Below are 17,065 nucleotides of genomic sequence, written 5' to 3' on the forward strand. Positions count from 1 at the left end.
GCCCCTGCCTGGAGGAGGCTGGTGCTTGTGTGGAGCAAACACCAACCCTGAATAAAAAGAGAGGAGGGAAACGTCCCGTTGTTCCCCAGCTCCGGCTTCGCCCCGTCCAGCGTCACTGATGCTCAGCTCGGGTGAGAGTTGTTGATGCAGAGGCTCGCTTCCAGCTTGAGGATCCTCACCTCATCAGAGAGGGATGTAATCCTGGGGTCTGGGGAGCATCGTCTTTCACCGACGGGGTCCCCCCCACCCTTCATGGCAGCAGCTGGGCTGCCCTTCCTCAGGGCCTATCTCTTTCCTGCAGCCACCGGCGCCTGACCCCTGTGGTGGGGCCTGGGAACAGACGCGTCTACTCCTCGCGGGGGGGGACTGGGGGCAGCGGCCCAGCCCAGGAGCGGAGGGGCCGGTCCCGGGCCGGGGTCCCCCTCGGGGTAGGCCTCGGCGCTGTCGCCCTCCGCCCGCGTCCCGCCGTTGCTAGGTAACCGCTCCGTTCACCTCTGACCCCAAGGGCAGGGCCTCAGCACAGCCAATAGCAGCCCGCGCTCCTCTCCCCGAGAGCCCGCCCCTTCCTTCCCGTGGTTGAGGTGTGATGTTATTAGCCCACCACCCCCTCGAGCCAATCAGCTCCCGCGCTCTTCCGGAGAGGCAGCGCTGCTACCCAATGGCGAGACGAAGCTCAGGTAGGGGGGGAGGAGGAGGCGGGAATAATCCGGGCCGGCGGGGGGCGGGGCGGAGCGGGCGGGGAGCGCGGATTGGCGGGCGGGCGGGCGGCTTGGCCTCTCTGGGAGAGGCCGGCGCCGCCGCGGCCAATGAGAAGCGGCGGGGGCGGGGCGGGGCCGGGCCGCGCGCGCCGGGCGCTGAGGAGAAGTGTCGCAGCGGCGGCAGCAACGGGCGCCGGTTCGGCGGGGCCGGGGGGGCGTCCCTGGGGGCCGCAGGGGTGAGGGGCTGGCGGGGGGGGCGGGCTCACCTACGGGCAGACCGAGGGCTCCGCAGAAGCCCTGGGGAGGCGGGGGGGCGGCGGCGGCGGGGCCGGTTTGCGGCGGGAGCCCGGGGAGGGGGCCGCGGCCTCCACAGCGCGGTGACAGCCCCGTCTCGGTGTCGCTCTCTCCTAGGCCGCGGGAGGACCCCGGTCCCGGCCGCTCTGCCTGCCGCCCGGCAGCGAAAGCTCCTGTCGCGGCCCTCGGTGAGCCCCCCGCGCAGCCAGCGGGGGCGGGGGGTCGGCCTGTTGCTGTGGGAGATGCGGCCTCCGCCGTGACTCCTGCCTGCCCTCCCCACGGCCTGCGGGAAGGAGACCGGGAGAGTGTAACAGCTGCGTGGCGGCACCGGTTGCGGAGCGTCCCTGAAACGCTGTCCCGGGCCTGCGTGGTTTGTCTTTTCCTGCACCTCTTAAAGAAACCCGTGACTTTGTGACAGTGACATCAGCCAGTAAAAAAGCCAACGGGAACTTCATGTGTGCGGATTCCAGCTGGCTGCCTTTCCTCCCTCTTTGCCCTCTCCACCTGCGATGGAGGCGTTTTGGCATGGCAGGGGAAAGGGCCGCGTGTGACGGTGACACTTAGCATCATGCTGGCTCCGGATGCGTCACGCCCGCCTGCTTCTCTTTGTGCTGACTGGTCAGGAGTTTGTCAAGAAGCACGCACTTTTGCTTCTGTGCTGTACTGCGAACCGTGCGCTGACAGGAATAGGCAGCCCAGACCTGACTCTGTGAATTTAGCTTTTGCCTAAATACTGCCATTGAGTCTAGTATCCTGCCCTGCTTTTCGAAAGCAAGTAACTAGATCCTTTTTTGAACTGTGATCTCTAGAGATGGGTACACGTACCTGTATATTCTTATGTCTAGAAGACACTCCTGATGGAAGACTCCCTGGGGAAAGTTTTTGACATAAGTGCTGTACAAGTGGAACTGAAAAAGGCATTATTTAAAGTTCTCGGAGTAGGAGCCTCTGAAGGGACAGGATGGCAGTGAGCATGGATGATGACGTTCCCCTCATTCTCACCCTGGACGACAGTGGAAGCGGCACCTCAGCCCCTCTAGATGACCCGGATCGGGAGGAGCTGCCTAACGAAAGTAAGATTACTTTATGGTTGTTTCCTGTCTGCTGTGATGGCCTCGCTTGTTTTTCTCGCTGTGGTCACCACTCTTTCATGAGCTTGCCAGGACTTGAAACTCTCAGAGCTGTCATTCAGCGTCCCGGCGGCTGCCTGAGAAATTCAGATCAGGAAGTTCCTTATTGTGCTGCTTGTTTACTCGCAGCTCACGTGTTACACCACGAGGGCAGAGGACGCTGGATGGATGGGTTCTAACATACTTTTTTTTGTGGTTTCTGAGTAATAACCTGTAACCTCGCTGTCCTTAAGCTCAACTCTCCTTTCCTGCATGCTGGCCTAGAGCGTCTCCTTTTCTTGGCACTGACGTGCTGTGCTGTACCACTGGCCTGAGCTGTCAGGTGCAGCAGCTGCAATAATGTCGTGTAGTATTTTCATAGCACCATAAACTGTCTGTTCTTTGCAACTGTTTTTTTGCCTATTTCAAGTTTATTTTCTGGTTTTCGCAATAAGGAAAGCGGTACGTGTTGGTAAATCCCTTTAACATCTTTATTGTATTCTTATTAAAGAACCTGGAGTACTTTTAAGGCAGTATGTTCATATTCCTGTTAGCCCCAGGTATTCAGTGGGACAGAGCCAGCCTATGAGTGTTGTGAGGGGGAAAACAAAAGCCACCATCTCTTCAGAGCATTGCTTTTTCCTCCTTTGTTAAAGCCGTCACCCCACAGTAGGTGAGATGGGAGCAGCAGATGTGTTTGAGCATGATCAGTGAGTTTCTGGTTTATGTTCTACCTCGCTAAATGTATTCAAGCAGTTTTGTTCAACACATCCCTTTGACTTCCAATTGACATTGCAGGTGTACGCACAGGTCTTGTGATTCTGTTCAAGCCCTTGCTGCCACAAGGTTAACATTTATAGCAAATAAATTGCTATAAATTTATATATGCTATAAATTTATAAAAAGCAAATAAATTGCTTCTTGGCCTGGCATCCCTTTTTCCTACATTATACCTCTATTCCATACTGCCTCTGTGACTCTGATTTGATTTCTCTCTTGCAATCATATGGGTTCCCTTAATTTTCTCCTGCGACTTCCTGAGCCAGTAGCTAGTTTCTGACAGTCAAGATTCCTCCTCCTCCTCCTCTTCCACCCCTGCAACACACATCCCTGGCTAAATTACCCAGTTGACTTTCTCTAAGCTCTGCTGCATTGCTTCTCCATCGCATCTGCTCTGTCTTTTACAGTTTAGCTATTTTTAAGTTAAATGGAAGAGAGAATGCTTCCTCTGTCCAGTGATGTGTTTATAGGCTTTCTCGGGACTAATTTTAATCACTCTTCTCTCATCTTTGTCTTCCACCCATCTCCGATCCCTTTAAAGAAGCAGTTATATGGAGTTTATCATTTGGTTAAAGCCAATATGACTCTGTTAAAGCGCAAGCATGAGAATGAATGTATTAATAAATGAAAATATCCCACAATCTGCTTCCCTTGAAATACAGGGAAGTTGTTTAGGGACCAATTTCGTGCTTTTTAAAATATCGCTGTGTGGTTTTTGAGAATTCATTCCCTGGAATTCTTCAAATGAAGTGTCCTTTGGTATTGAAGAGCCGTTATTTTGCTATATGTTTTAATCACTTTTAAAGTTGAATTTGCTGCAAAAATATAAAGCTCATTCTATGCAAGTGATACTGGATGGCACGGAGCCTTCTGAAGTCAGTGGGTACTGCGAGAGTGGGATGAAAGATTAGAAAAGGAAGGCTGGCATAAACAACTTGAAAGGCACATTTATCTCTGAGAAGCGGGAAGCTTAAATTAGTGAGTGAGCAGACTAAGGCCATCGCTTGCAAAAGTAAGCTTGTTTAAAAAACAGAACATGTAGTCCAGCTTTCCTCTTTGCCCGTGAAGAAAATCTGCTGTGAAATGCAGCGAAGTTGTGTCTCGTGGAGGCTGTGAGGAATTCTAATGTTTCCCCTCTGCTCTGCCTCCACTTCTCTGCTGAAGACTGAAATGGCATTAACAGAACCGGATAAAACCCACATTTTTATTCAGAGGCTTGTCTTTTTCAGGGAAAAAGAGTATGTGAGAAGCCCTTTTCAGGAGAGGGAGAGCCTGCCATGGTGATGAGGAGGAGGGCATGGGGACGGGGAATGTCCAGAGGCTGTTTCCTTCTGGTTTTGTCTTCCTTATGCCTAAACTCTCGTAACAGAATATTCAGCCAGAATTTGGAGGAATAGTTCCCATGTTACTGTGCCTGACTGCTGGCTCCTAGGGATTTGGTGGCAGCTTAAACACAAAGCTTTTGTTTAAGTGTGTCCCCAGATACCAGCTGGGACCGGTTGCAGTGAAGGACCCATCATCCTTTTCCCAGGTGACACCAAATGAAAGACAAAGGGGTTGTAACCGCCCTTACACTAAATCACACGTCAGAGGTTGATGGTAATTAAGTTGCACTCTAGTTCTGTGTTGCAATGTTAATGAACCTCTCTAAATTTGAAATCTGTATTCCAGCCTGTCGGAACCATCTCGCTAAGGGCTCTGTAGCTGTGTGATGTCAGTGTAGCAACTCTCATATTTTTTAAGGAGTTTATTGGGCTCTTTAAAATAAAAAATATTATCCATGTTGTATCTTTGTTATAGTCAGGTCCTTGGATAAATGAATTTGTAGTTTTGGACTCTTGGGGTTGGTTGTTTGGAAATGCAGACGAGTTACTGGGTTGAAATAAGTAAAAGCCTGTTGCAGATGTAAAGAGAAAGGATTAAAGTGCAAGAGCATCTTCCTTCCCCAAACTTGCAGAAGAGTCCTCTTCTGGGTAAGTGAATGCTGTGGAGTTAGAATAAAAGAAAGCTAAATGAGAAAACTGTGTGGAAAATTACATTCTTAAAGAAAATGTCCAGCTGCAAAAATTAATCTCCCTAATCACACAGCTCTTAAGCACTTAATGGGAGGAAATACTTGCATGGGGAGGAATATTAAAACTCTGCCATCCTTGGTGCGTGCTGGGATATGTGTCTTACAGGGAGCTCCCGTTTACAGCCACAGCAAAAGGTCAGAATCCTGCAAAGTTGATGGGGAATTCAGACCACATCCAGCTAAATGTGGTCCCCCTGGTGCTGGTGGTTTTCTGACTACGACGTGAAGGACTGAGGTGGTGGGTAATTTTTCTTTCAAGCACCAACAGCTGAAAGAGACAGAAGCTCTTTTGTCACTTGAATCTACGCTAATTAATATGATGCTGCCCTTCCCTCGTACATCTTATCTGAGAATCTCTGAGTGCCGTACACACTCTAATTAAGCTTCCCAGCACCTGTCTGAGGTGAATGACTAATACTAACTGAATTTCTCTGAAAGGTGAACATGGGGTTGCAATCCTTGCACGGCCTTCTCCGTAATCATGTACTGAAAAAGCTGAGAAGCAGCCAGGGTTTAGTGATTTCCCATCCCTCACCCGAACTCCCGGGAAGCGTTCGAACAGGGTTCTCAAAATATCTCCAAGTGTGAGGTGTGTTTTCCATACACAAAGGCAGTGTGGATAGCCTTGAAACTCTAGGACAGTGTCTCTCCTTGAGCTGATGGGAACTATAAGCAATAAATGAGTGCACATTGATTTATCCTGTATTAGATCAGATACAAGATTCTCCTTTGCCTCCTGCATGGAAATTGCTGCAGCCTCAAGTGGAGTTTCAGTGTGTTCAGAGCAGAAAGTACAGCTCAAAGTGTTGTAGGGGGAACAATGTGATATTGTGTGTCTGTTTCTCCCACACAATGGATTATGGCAAGTGGAAGAAGTCATCTTTAAACTCTGGGTTTTCACAAGAAAGCAACTGCATCTGCTATTGAGGTAAAAATGAATTATTGTGTCGGGGGGGGAAGTGGGGGGGAGCAACTGCAACAGCGAAGTGCGATGTTTTTTAGAAGGATTGTTGGAAAATGAGGAATTATAACTTTGAACATTGAGTTTTCAGCTGAGCCTTTGCAATGTCGGTTTCTGCTGCCTGAAGAGCGAATTGTCAGGAAAACTAGAGGCAGCCTGGCCTTTGGGTAGAAGGAGAATTGTTGACACGTATGTCCCCATGCCTGCGCAAGTGCTGTGAAGGAGCAGGTGGCCCAAAGTGTGTAAAGAAAATGACATTTCAGTGTGGGTGAAGTTGGAGGGGCTGCCCAAGGTGTCATTGGTGAGGAATGTGACTTTGGCCAAGGAAAGCAGCGGCTGCCTCTGTGGCTGTTGGTTGTGCCTGTAGAACGGTGTGTGGCGTGTGCTGCTGAACGGAGGCCTCTCTCCGTGCCTTGCCTCTGCACGTCGGCCCGGTTCCTTCATGAAATGTATGAAAAGGTTTTCAGCAAAGCTGTTCTTCTTGTAATTGGCTGGTGAAAAATAGTGATCCTCAACACAGGGTCTAATTACAACATTAATGACTGTTGTATACAACAAACTCATCTTTTTTTTTAAAAAAAAAATCATTTACTAGTCCACAGGTATGTTTTTTGAGGGTGGCCCAGGACTGGGGGCACTTAACGTTGTTCTTTTGAGACATATGAGCCACCTGGATTTTGATGTGTTTGGTAACCAATGCAACCTGAAGGGCTATAATTCTCTTCTGTGTTGGATCTGGTTCCAGAACTTATGAGGGAAAGTAAGTCTGCCCGCATATCCCACAGCTTCAGCTCATGTGGTCAATGAGTCCCTGCTCTCCAAAACATCTCTGTTGCCTTCTTCCTACTGCCGCTTCCTGTAGCGCCGCCCAGGGATGGAAGAGATTTCCATGTGTGAAACAAGTGCATGTTTTCCCATGGGCTGAGGGAGAGAATGCAGAATAAATCCCTGACCTTCAGGGAGATGCTGCAACCACACAAACCTGTAGTAGATGGGGTAGGCTTGAGGAACCACTTCCATTGCTGTGACAGCGTTCTGGTTTTTCTACCTTTTGAGGAAAATCATAGAATCACAGAATGATACGGGGTTGGAAGGGACCTCTGGAGATCATCTAGTCCAACCCCCCCTACCAGAGCAGGTCCTCCTAGAGCAGGTTACACAGGAACTTGTCCAGGTGGGTTTTGAACCAGTCTCCAGACTGCACCACCTCTCTGGGAGGGCAGCCTGTTCCAGGGCTCTGCCACCCTCAAAGTAAAGAAGTTCCTCCTCATGTTTAGATGGAAATTCTTATGTTCCAGTTTGTGCCCATTTCCTCTTGTCCTGTCACTGGCCACCACTGAAATAGGGGGTTTAAATGTCAGCCGGCTAGCAGATTTAATAAATCCCTCAGGATCTGTAGGTTTTCATCCTTGTGTGAAAGCACGGATGTTGAAAGATGGTTCATTTGGACCTGGGCACTAGTTATGAAATGCTGTAGCTATTTGGTGTTAAGAAACAGGGGATGAGGGAACAGGCAAACGCTTGTGATGGACCTGGCAGATCCTGAGATCTTCAGCAGCCAGGCTCATAAGCAGCCTTTTGGATTATCTGGTGGCTTCCTTGGATGCTACGCAGGATATTTTCTCACGTCATGGCTTCTAGTTCTACCGATTTTCCTTTAATTAGTTCCAGTAGCAGTGCTTCCACTGCTGCGTTTAGAGGTGAAGCGTGGCCAGAGAACAGGGCTGGGATCTCATTTGCAGAGGAGACCTAGTTCTGCTATTGAAGCCACTCCTGCTTCTACCTGGGGTAAATCAGTGAACGTCACTGGGGTTAACCTGTCTCATCTTTAAAGCGCAGATTACACCTTTCGTGGAAATGGGCAGGTAGGCTTCAGCACTTCGTTTGTTTTTCTCAGTATGTACCTGCTTAAAATTCATATAAGAGGAATATTTTCTGAAGCACAAGTGGTAGCTCAGTGCTGGATCGTTGTTTATGCCTCTGAAATTCTCGTCTCTCCGACGTAACAGCCTTGCATTTTGCAACTTCTGCCAGTGCTTCTCTAATCCTTCCCTGGCCTAGATGACTTATAATGAATGTTTTAAGCAAGCCAAGCGGAGCAAAACTGCCTCCAAGATGCATGAGGGGTGAAAATCTTGGAAAGGGAAATGAAGACCCAAAATGTAAGGAGATTATTGTTTTTTACTTCAGTACAATTCGTTTCCCTGGGTGATGAGCTCTGTAAACTCAGAGGAAGGAGGTAAATGCTGCTTTTTAGGAGATGTTTGGTATCTTTCGATATGATGTTAGAAATGGTGGAAAATGTGTTTCTGCTCTTAAATTCCAAATGCATCATACTCTGGAATCTCATTTATCCCGAGAATTCGGGTTTTAAGGCAGGACCAAGCGCCTTGGCTGTGCTTAAATACTTGCTGTACTGAGAGGGTAGAGCTGGTGCCTTTGATCGAAGAGAAACAGCAGTGTTGTCCAGAACTCACAAAAGCATTTGTATCGAGGCATTCTCAACGTGACTTTATAAATGTGGTACCTCTAGAAGAAAAACGATGAGCGGAGTAAAGTACCAGGAGGTATTGCGGGGTTTCAGTTATCTTGTGTGTGGGTTTTTTTGAGCCTGCCTTGTTTTCTTAGCCCTGCAGGAGATCGGTTTGCACAATGCACACATTGTGTGTTTCACAGTAGGATGCTTTGTCAAACAGAATCTCTGCACTGTTGACTCTTTCACGCAGTAAAAAATAAATAAATAAATAAATAAAAATATCCTAGTGATTTTGTCTTGAATGCCCCATGCTGTTCAAATCGGAGCGAGTGAAAGCATATACAAGGTAAAGAAGACTTGGGTTAGTGTTCCATTATCTTGGAGTCAAATGGTTCTTTCTCCTTTGTCCTCTCCCCGGAGCACTAGTGATGGCTATCATCTTTCATGCACGCTCCATGTAAATTAGGGAGGATGCCGCAGAGTGGGGCGAGGAGTCTGGAAGCTTCTTCTCACTCCTTTCGTGAAGACGGGAGTAATGACCTTGATGCTTTGAGGGAGGGAGCCCGTCCCCTTCACGTGTCTCTTCTCTAGTCCTCAGCTTGCATCTCTTTGGTGTGAGAGCAGAAGAATGACTTAGGCTAAGTGTTTCCTCCCCAAACTGATTGCTTTCATTGGAAGATGCGGGGATAAGGGCACATGCCGTGGCATCGGAGGGCTCCGCTTTTCGAACAGGTGGTCCTGGAACGATAAAAGATGTTAAGGAGTTTGAAAGTGTTCGAGCTGCAATTTTAAATCCACAACTTTCCAGCTCTAACCGGTCACTCCTCAGCCACCGCAGCTGACTTGGGAACATTTGGCTCAGGAAGCGGAACAACAGTTGGAAACAAATAGCGATTAGTTTTTTCATGGCTTCCCAGGGAACACATCAGCTTGTTCGTTTTTCCCCTCATTTTTGTGATTCCTGTGGATTTTTAAGGCACTGTAGATGTAGGATGTTCAGTTTAGCCAAGCTTGCTTACTGGCAGATTAAAATGAGCAAAGGCTGAGCACGCTGAGTTCACTCATCATAACCAATATGATGCTTCTCAGAACTTCCTTTGCCCTTGGTATCTTCACCGAGGAATCCTGCCTGCTGCCGTCAGCCCCCCTGCGTTGAAATCCCATTTTACCCATTTGAATGCTGTAAGAAGTGCTGTATAAACTAAACAGGAGCATCTGTGAAGTGGTTAGAGTTGTTGTTGATTGCCTTTTCCTTATTGCCTTCAGGGGATTTAAGCTTGAATTTGCTGGAAGTAGAATTTATGAGCCAGAACGCTCCATTTCTGATCCTTAAGCTGGGAAAAGTGCGGTGAATTTGATAGGTCTTTCCCTCGCCTCCAATGTCTCTGCCTTTTGATCTGGACCTTGCAGGGCTCTCCCCGTGTCTTTAGTGTAATTGCTTTTTTGCATGTTGAGAAGATGCCTGATTTTAACACGCCTGCTTTCTTTATGGGGAGCCGTAGGAGCAGCTTTAGGATTTCATCCATCTGGTTCCAGTGAGGGGTTCAGCAGGAGGCGGGTGCACCTGTAACCGCTCGTCTTTTCGACTGGGAGAAAAGGAGGCAGAAAAGGGGCGTTTGTGGGGATCCACCGCAGCACTGTGTGGCTGGTGAAAGATCCCGAGGATGACAAGAGGAGACCACTGTGATTTGAATCATAGTGTGGGGGTTTGAAGCTTGTACCCAGTGCTTGGGTTTATAATCATGAGCTGGCGGTGTCTGTTTGGAACAAAAGGCTTTTCTTTTCCTGCTTAGGGGGGGAAATAAAATTTAGGATGTATCTCTTTGCTCAGCCGTGTTAAACCCTCCGATTATATGAGGCTGGACACCTTAGCTACCCTCTTGCCTTTCCTCTATGAAAGCCTAGCACGTCTGTGTGGATATATTGTCATCTGGGAACATTTGAATGCCTGTATTTTATTCCAACTATAACTGTTTTTTCTGAGAACACTTTCGCTATCCTCAGTGGATTTGGGAAAGTTTATTGTACAAAAGTAATGTAGCCTGGTAAAGGGTTTCTCTAAAATGCACAAATATGTTCCTGCTCTTCGTTAACTAAACGAAGAAATGCCTGTAGAATTAAGACTAAATGATCAATCCTGCAAGTGGGAGCACTAAAAACTCCCCGGGGTCAAATTGTACTGGTGAGTTGGCGATGTCATTCACAGTGTAATCAGAGGTGGGAGGAGGAAGGAAAGGAAGGAAAGGGATGCCATCCTCTACAGCTTGGGCTGTTCCAGCTGCTGGCTGTAGGTGCGGGGCTTCAAAAGAAGAGTTTAAGGGCAGAGGTTTGCTCTAGCACAGTATTTCCACGGTCTGCCCCCTTTTTCCCCGTAGCACTGTCACCCTGGTTGGAGGGATCCGTGCCTGGTGAGAGACACCAGAGCTGCGGTGTAATCCATCTTGAGAATGCAGTGTTCCTACAACGCACACCAGCAATGTCCAGCTGGTTATTTAGTTGGTGGTTGGTGGTGAGTCACTGCAGAAATAGGAAAACGCTGCTGTTTGTTGCCCGGTTGCTTGTTTTTCAGGTGGTGCAGAGGGGAACGTTGTTTCTCCAGGGTGCCGAGCAGACCAGAAGTACTGGAAATGTGGTTGAAGAGAGAACGCTTGCCGAGACTGGTTTGCTCTGTGGCTCTGCTTTGCTACCTGCAAGTAGTATTAAATGTTCTGCTTTTTCAGAGCTGCTGGCAGGGGCAAACAAGTGACCGCTTTGGTCCTACCGTGTTAAGTAAATGCTCACAAGCAACTCACTAAAGAGGATTTTTGCATCAGGGTCAGGGGGGAAGTGACCAAGGCAAAGCCCCCTTCCTTTCAAACACAATGCTGGTGGCAGGACTGTGTCTCTAGTGGTTGCAAAGGGGAAAACTCCAAACCATTGAAAATTACTCATATATTTTGAGAGAGCACAAATGCATACAAACTCAGAATGCTACTGGAAGCTCTGAAGCTGTTGGAAAGGCAGCAAAAAGTCCCAGTACAGATGTGCTGGCTAACGTGAGAGCAGCTCCACTGCTACATAGCAAATGAAGAAATATAAACTGGGAGTGGAGGAAAATCACGAAAAAAGATGTGGTCAGCAGAGTTAAAGGTGCTCTAAAAGACTTGAGAAATAAAAAGGCATGTGAAGTGATACCGGCCTGTTAGGAATTCAAGGTTGAACACTGGTCAGTAACGCTATGGGGAAGCTCAAGAAATACTGTATGTATTCTGTATTTGTTGAAAAGCCAGATGACCTGGTCATCGTATGATCTAGTCTTTCATTCCTGCAGTAAATAAAGAGATTAACCTGCTGATTCTAAAGCTAGACATTTAAAAATCAGCAGAGGACTCTTGCTTTTTACTTCAGGCTACAGCAGTCTGAATATTGCTGTGATAGTCACTTCCTTCCAGCCCTGAAAGGTATTTTGCACCAGGCAGGAGATTGCAGGCCAGCCAGTCAAATAAGGTTTCCAGGCAAAATGATGGGAAACCAGCAGTAGCTCTTCTAAAATCTGGATTTAAAGGGCAGTTTTTTCATGTCAATCAGTGTGGATTTGTGAAAAAGCGAGTCTCATATGAACCTGAAGTCATGCATTGACTTACTTTGTGAGGTTACAAGATAGACTGACAGTGTTTTGAGAAGATATTTGTTTTGGCACCCTTGCGGCATTTTGATTGAGGAAATGAACAATACAAATCAACACCGTGTAGCTAATGGCTCCGTGAACTGGCTGATGGACGTGTCTCAAAATCCAACTGGTTATTGGGAACCGGTTAGTGAATGGGTTTGTTATTAGCAGAGACTGTCACAGGACTTACATTTTTGTCCCCATGCCAACTGCAACATGACTTTCTGATCTGGAAGGGGGGAAAACAAAAAAAAAGAAGCTATTTCTGCTCAAGTTAGGAGATGCTTTAGGCTGAGGACATTGTAAGAATGAGGAGGGGACCTTAGTGATTAGAATTACTTATTAAGATGGATGCAGGCAAGTTGTGTGCCTATTGCTATGGCCAATGGTAGGGTCATGTGTCTGCAGGGATGGGGAAGGCTGTGTGAAAGGTCCTTGCTCTGGCTCATCCAAGATCCAAGAGGCTTGAAGGTATCTTTGGTGCCCCTGGAAGGGGGCTACAGTGACTGAGGTATGGTTGTGTCTGTTGATTGAAGCTGGGGAAACTTAGACAAGGAATAAGGTAGTGTGGTTAGTGTTTGGAATCACTTCGTAAGAGTTGGAAAGGGTTCTGCAGTGCTGGAAGACTTTTGAAGTCAAAATCCATTTTCTGAAGATCTCGTTCTGCATGAGGACTGCGGGACTTGAAGTAAGGCCCAGTTGAGGGAAAGCCCTCTAGCAGCTGGTTTGCAGATGTCAAACTAATGGTTTAACTCTTTCCTTCCTCTCCAGCCATTACAAGTAACCTCTGCGGTTCCTGCCACCAGTGGTTTCCACCAAATGTGCGGAAGTCTTTTTTTTTTTTCTTAATGGAGAGCGGTTACGCAGAGGCTGAGGTTTTCCTCATTCCTTTACATGCATCTTCCTCTGAAGTTGGCAGCTTCTCTTTCCTGGCTGAGGCACGATGACGAGGTGGAGGAGATGTGGCAGTGTTGTATTTCAAAAGAACCAGTGCGGCAGAGTCTTGTTCTAACACCACAAAACATGACTACAGACCTCTCACTACTCTACCAGTATAAATAACTTCCCTTGGACTCAGCCTGTCCTGGTAAGACATTAGAGTTTTGCCGTGCTATTGTTATTTAGCTTAATTTATCTCATTTTCTTGCTATCCTTCTCTCTTTAGGGCAGAAAGGTCAGTATCACAGAATCACACAATGATATGGGGTTGGAAGGGACCTCTGGAGATCATCTAGTCCAACCCCCTTGCCAAAGCAGGATTGCACAGGAACGTGTCCAGGTGGGTTTTGAATGTCTCCAGAGGCAGAGACTGCACCACCTCTCTGGGAGGGCAGCCTGTTCCAGGGCTCTGCCACCCTCAAAGTGAAGAAGTTCCTCCTCATGTTTAGATGGAACTTCTTACGTTCAAGTTTGTGCCCATTTCCTCTTGTTCTGTCACTGGGCACCTCTAGAAAAAAGACTGGCCCCTTCCTCTTGACACCCACCCTTTAAGTATTTATAGGCGTTGATCAGATCCCCCCTCAGTCTTCTCCTCTCCAGACGAAAAAGACCCAAGTCCCTCAGCCTTTCCTCATCAGAGAGATGCTCCAGGCCCCTCATCATCTTTGTAGTCCTCTGCTGTACCCTCTCCAGCCATTCCCTGTCCTTCTTGAACTGGGGAGCCCAGAACTGGACCCAGCACTCCAGATGGGGCCTCATCAGGACAGAGCAGAGGGGGAGGATGACCTCCCTTGACCTGCTGGTCACACTCTTCCTGATGCAGCCCAGGATGCCATTGGCCTTCTTGGCCACAAGGGCACATTGGCATATACCTTATTTCTGCCTACTCCGCTCTAGTCCTGCTCCAGCACTGGGTGGCCATCCAGGAGGTTTTGTTGCCCAAACTAATACTGGTTTCTCACATAAGGGAAGCTCTTCCTCTCTGCTTCCTACTGCTGACGTTGCGGCTTCCCCGGGGAGCTGCTGGCGGCTGGAGCTGGCAGTCGGGCCTGGCAGTGGCACCGCTTTCGTTAAAAAGGCCAGATTGCAGCTTAATCAAACATCTTTCCAAACTGCAGCAGGAAAATCCAAAGGCTCTGCTTTGGAGAATTGAAATGAGGAACGTGCTCTTAAAATGCTGACATTGTGTTGTTACCGAGGCTAAAGCAGATCTTTAACGTGTTAAAACCATGAGGCATTGGTTTCCCTTTTTGGAACAAAAAGAGGAAATTCCCTCATGTAACAGGATGTGTTAGAGAAATGCTTTATCCAAGGGATTCTGATATTGTCTTTTTCCCTTTTTGTTACTTCCACAAAATTTATGAATTATAAATGTGCGTGTGTATTTCGTGTCTGGCCTCTCTCATGAGCCGTAGCCTTAGGGCAGAGCTTGTCTCTCTTTTTTTTTTTTTTTTTTTCTTTTTTTCAGTTGGGTTCAGCAAAAAATTTCTTTCCAGTTGTTTTTTCCATTCAAAATTAGTTGTTTCAGAGAGCCCCTCAATGGCTCGGGTGTTTAATTCCAGTTACAGAATAATTTGCTCTCTGTGTCTGTAAAGCCTTTGTTGCCATTGTGTGATCGGACTGGCAAGATTATAGAGTTTATGAGTTGCTAAAAGGATGGGTGGTGCAAGGCTGGAGGTGATCCTTCTGTTCTGGCTTTGACTTTTGCTTTTTTGTAGTATGGAGGTTCATTTGTTACGATCGGAAATAAAGGATATGAAACCAGCAGCAATTTGGCTTAAGACACAAGATTCTTAATTCTATTTTCCTAGCACAACCTTTCCTTTTATGTGAGTTTGACTGATTAAAAATGCTTTGGTTTTGACTCTGCAGCTATGTTGAGAAGCAGGGATTCCTGTGTGAGGTCTCAGCCTGTGGGAGCCCCCGGTTCCAGCTCTCCTCGTGGTATTTCACGGACTTTCTCATGCAGGAGGATTTAGTCCCACGTTTGTCAGAAAGCAGCTTTGTGGAAGAGGGCTTAGGAATGCGGTGTTTGCCTGAGCTGCTGGAAGGCAATGCAGCTGAGGATCAAGAGCTGGTGGGGTAGGGAACGTCATTCTTGCAGGATGCAGCTCTGAATCGAGGAGGGATCCTCCTCCGTTTCAATACTGACCGCCGCAGCGGCTTTTGAGCTGTGTGGTCTGGAGTAGTGGTGAGCCGTGGGAGGCTTTTAGGGGTCGGGGTGAAATGGCCTCTCTGAGGGTGACAAAGCATCCAGCAGTTCGTCTTCAGCCTCTCACTAATCCAATTGTGGGTCCCGACATCCCGAAGGGGAGGGATCTGTCCCTCTGCCTCTCGCTGCTACGTACCCAGGAGTGAAAATTGTCCAGCTATCAAACACTTTCTGCTCAAAACTTCCCATGTAACGTTGCAAAACAAAAGAAATATCAAGTCACAGAGTGACTCAGGGTTGAGATCAAAGGGCAGCAGGTGCCCTGAGGAGACGAGGCAGCAAACTGCACAGCTCAGCATCTCCAACCAATCCATCTTGGCTGGGCTAGATAGGTAAATTATTCTCATTCTTATTTTCTTAGAAGCCTTTTACTTTTTTGTTGTTGTTGTTTCTTCTTCCTTACAAATGTCTCTCTTTGTCCCCAGCAGGGTGGTGCAGGAAGTAAATGTCCCAGTGAATCGTCCTATCTCATCCCGTCCCCGGTTTCAAATCGTTAGCGAGCCGCCGAGCAAATGGTTAAATAAATGCTGGCTCTGACCCACTCAGAGTAAGAGCTGGCTGGAGGCACGGCTTCTGCTGAGACAAAACAATTTCCTACCATGCTTTAGCTCTTCTGTCATCGTGTTTAGCTTGTGCGTCGGGGTTTCTACATGTGTGCAGTGCAGATGTTAGCAAGGATACAGCGGTCCTCTAATTAAACAATGCAGGGCTTAAGTTGTCTTCGATATCAGAAAATAGGCGGCACTATTGATAAGAGGCAATAATATATAAAAAGTGGCTTACCATGCTGAGGGACATCTGCTCATCCTTCATGTGGATTCAGCTCCCTGTAGTGTGGTGGATGATAGCGTGAAGAGAGCTCATGTTGATGCCATAGGAACTCACCGGATTCTTGAATAAAGGCGAGGATGGCAGACTCCGGTTGCCTCGTACCGCTAACAGGAAGTGGCAACATCCATATTTTGAAAAAAAACAAACGCAAAACTTTTCTGTGTTAAATAGGAAGCTGCGGTGACTTTATTTGTTGAGCTTCACAGCAAGCGAGTGCTGCGAGAATATAGTAAGACAAAGAGCCCCGAGGCCTTTGCATATGTTTCTGCTGTGCCGTCTCTAAGGAAGAGCATGACTCAGTTACGCTGACTTGAAATATTCAAAAATACATTATTTCTCTTGCAACAGAAGGGCTTGGCGCCGCACTCGGTTGGAGCTGCCCTGTTTTTCCTAGGCAACAAACTGCTAGTAAATTGTTTAGACTTCCTCGTGGCTGTTCAATTCCTTCCCATAGCATCCCCTGAAAATGGGACAGGAGCTGGGATATTTTGGGCTGCAAAGCTCAGCCCTGGGATGCTGCTGTTGGCACGGTGCTGAACTGGCAGCCGGGCACTAAAGGCAGTGATTTCGCTGTCTTGTCTCGCTCACCTCTGAGATGTGTGGCCAAGTGCCAAACCAGCTGTGCTTTCCAGGAGGCTTCCAGCTTTTTGTCTCCCGGGTAGGTGAGTCTGGCCTTGAGGAGACAAATGCACGCGTGTTCATGCCTCAGCACTTGAAAAGAAAAGGAGCGGTTTCTTATCAACCGCACTGGAGTGGGGAGAGAAGATAAATCCTCTGGAGGTGAAGCTACATGGCGTATAAGCACTTGGAAGGGAAAATGCCATCGTTGGTGCTGGTACAGCTCCAACACGCTTGACTGAAATCTTGGCTCTGGGACTGAAGGTGCCTGTACAGCTTGTGTTGGGGAAGGATAGGCATCTCCTTCGTTTCCATGTCTATTCATGGATTTGCATCTTCTCTGGTGGGCGCTCCATGCGGTTCAGCTGATGAGGGCTTTCCAGGAGACAGGAGTGCTTCTGGTTGTCTTTGACAGATAAGTGCT

General features: G+C 47.8%; 1 protein-coding gene across 2 annotated transcripts in view; it reads left to right on the top strand.

The window, feature by feature from the left end:
• Positions 1 to 1,802: 1,802 nt before the first annotated feature.
• TPCN1 (two pore segment channel 1) overlaps positions 1,803 to 17,065 on the top strand; it is a 50,056-nt gene continuing 34,793 nt past the window's right edge. Inside the window, exon 1 of one of the 2 annotated variants that reach the window (XM_074159848.1) lies at positions 1,803 to 2,065. In XM_074159848.1, coding sequence (XP_074015949.1) covers positions 1,954 to 2,065 — 112 coding nt within the window. In that variant the 5' untranslated portion in view covers positions 1,803 to 1,953. Of the gene's footprint in view, positions 2,066 to 7,519; positions 7,705 to 17,065 lie in introns of those variants that run through there. The other variant, XM_074159847.1, reaches the window with a different exon arrangement.

Source organism: Numenius arquata, chromosome 16 (assembly GCF_964106895.1).
Source record: "Numenius arquata chromosome 16, bNumArq3.hap1.1, whole genome shotgun sequence".
Lineage (NCBI taxonomy): Eukaryota > Metazoa > Chordata > Aves > Charadriiformes > Scolopacidae > Numenius > Numenius arquata.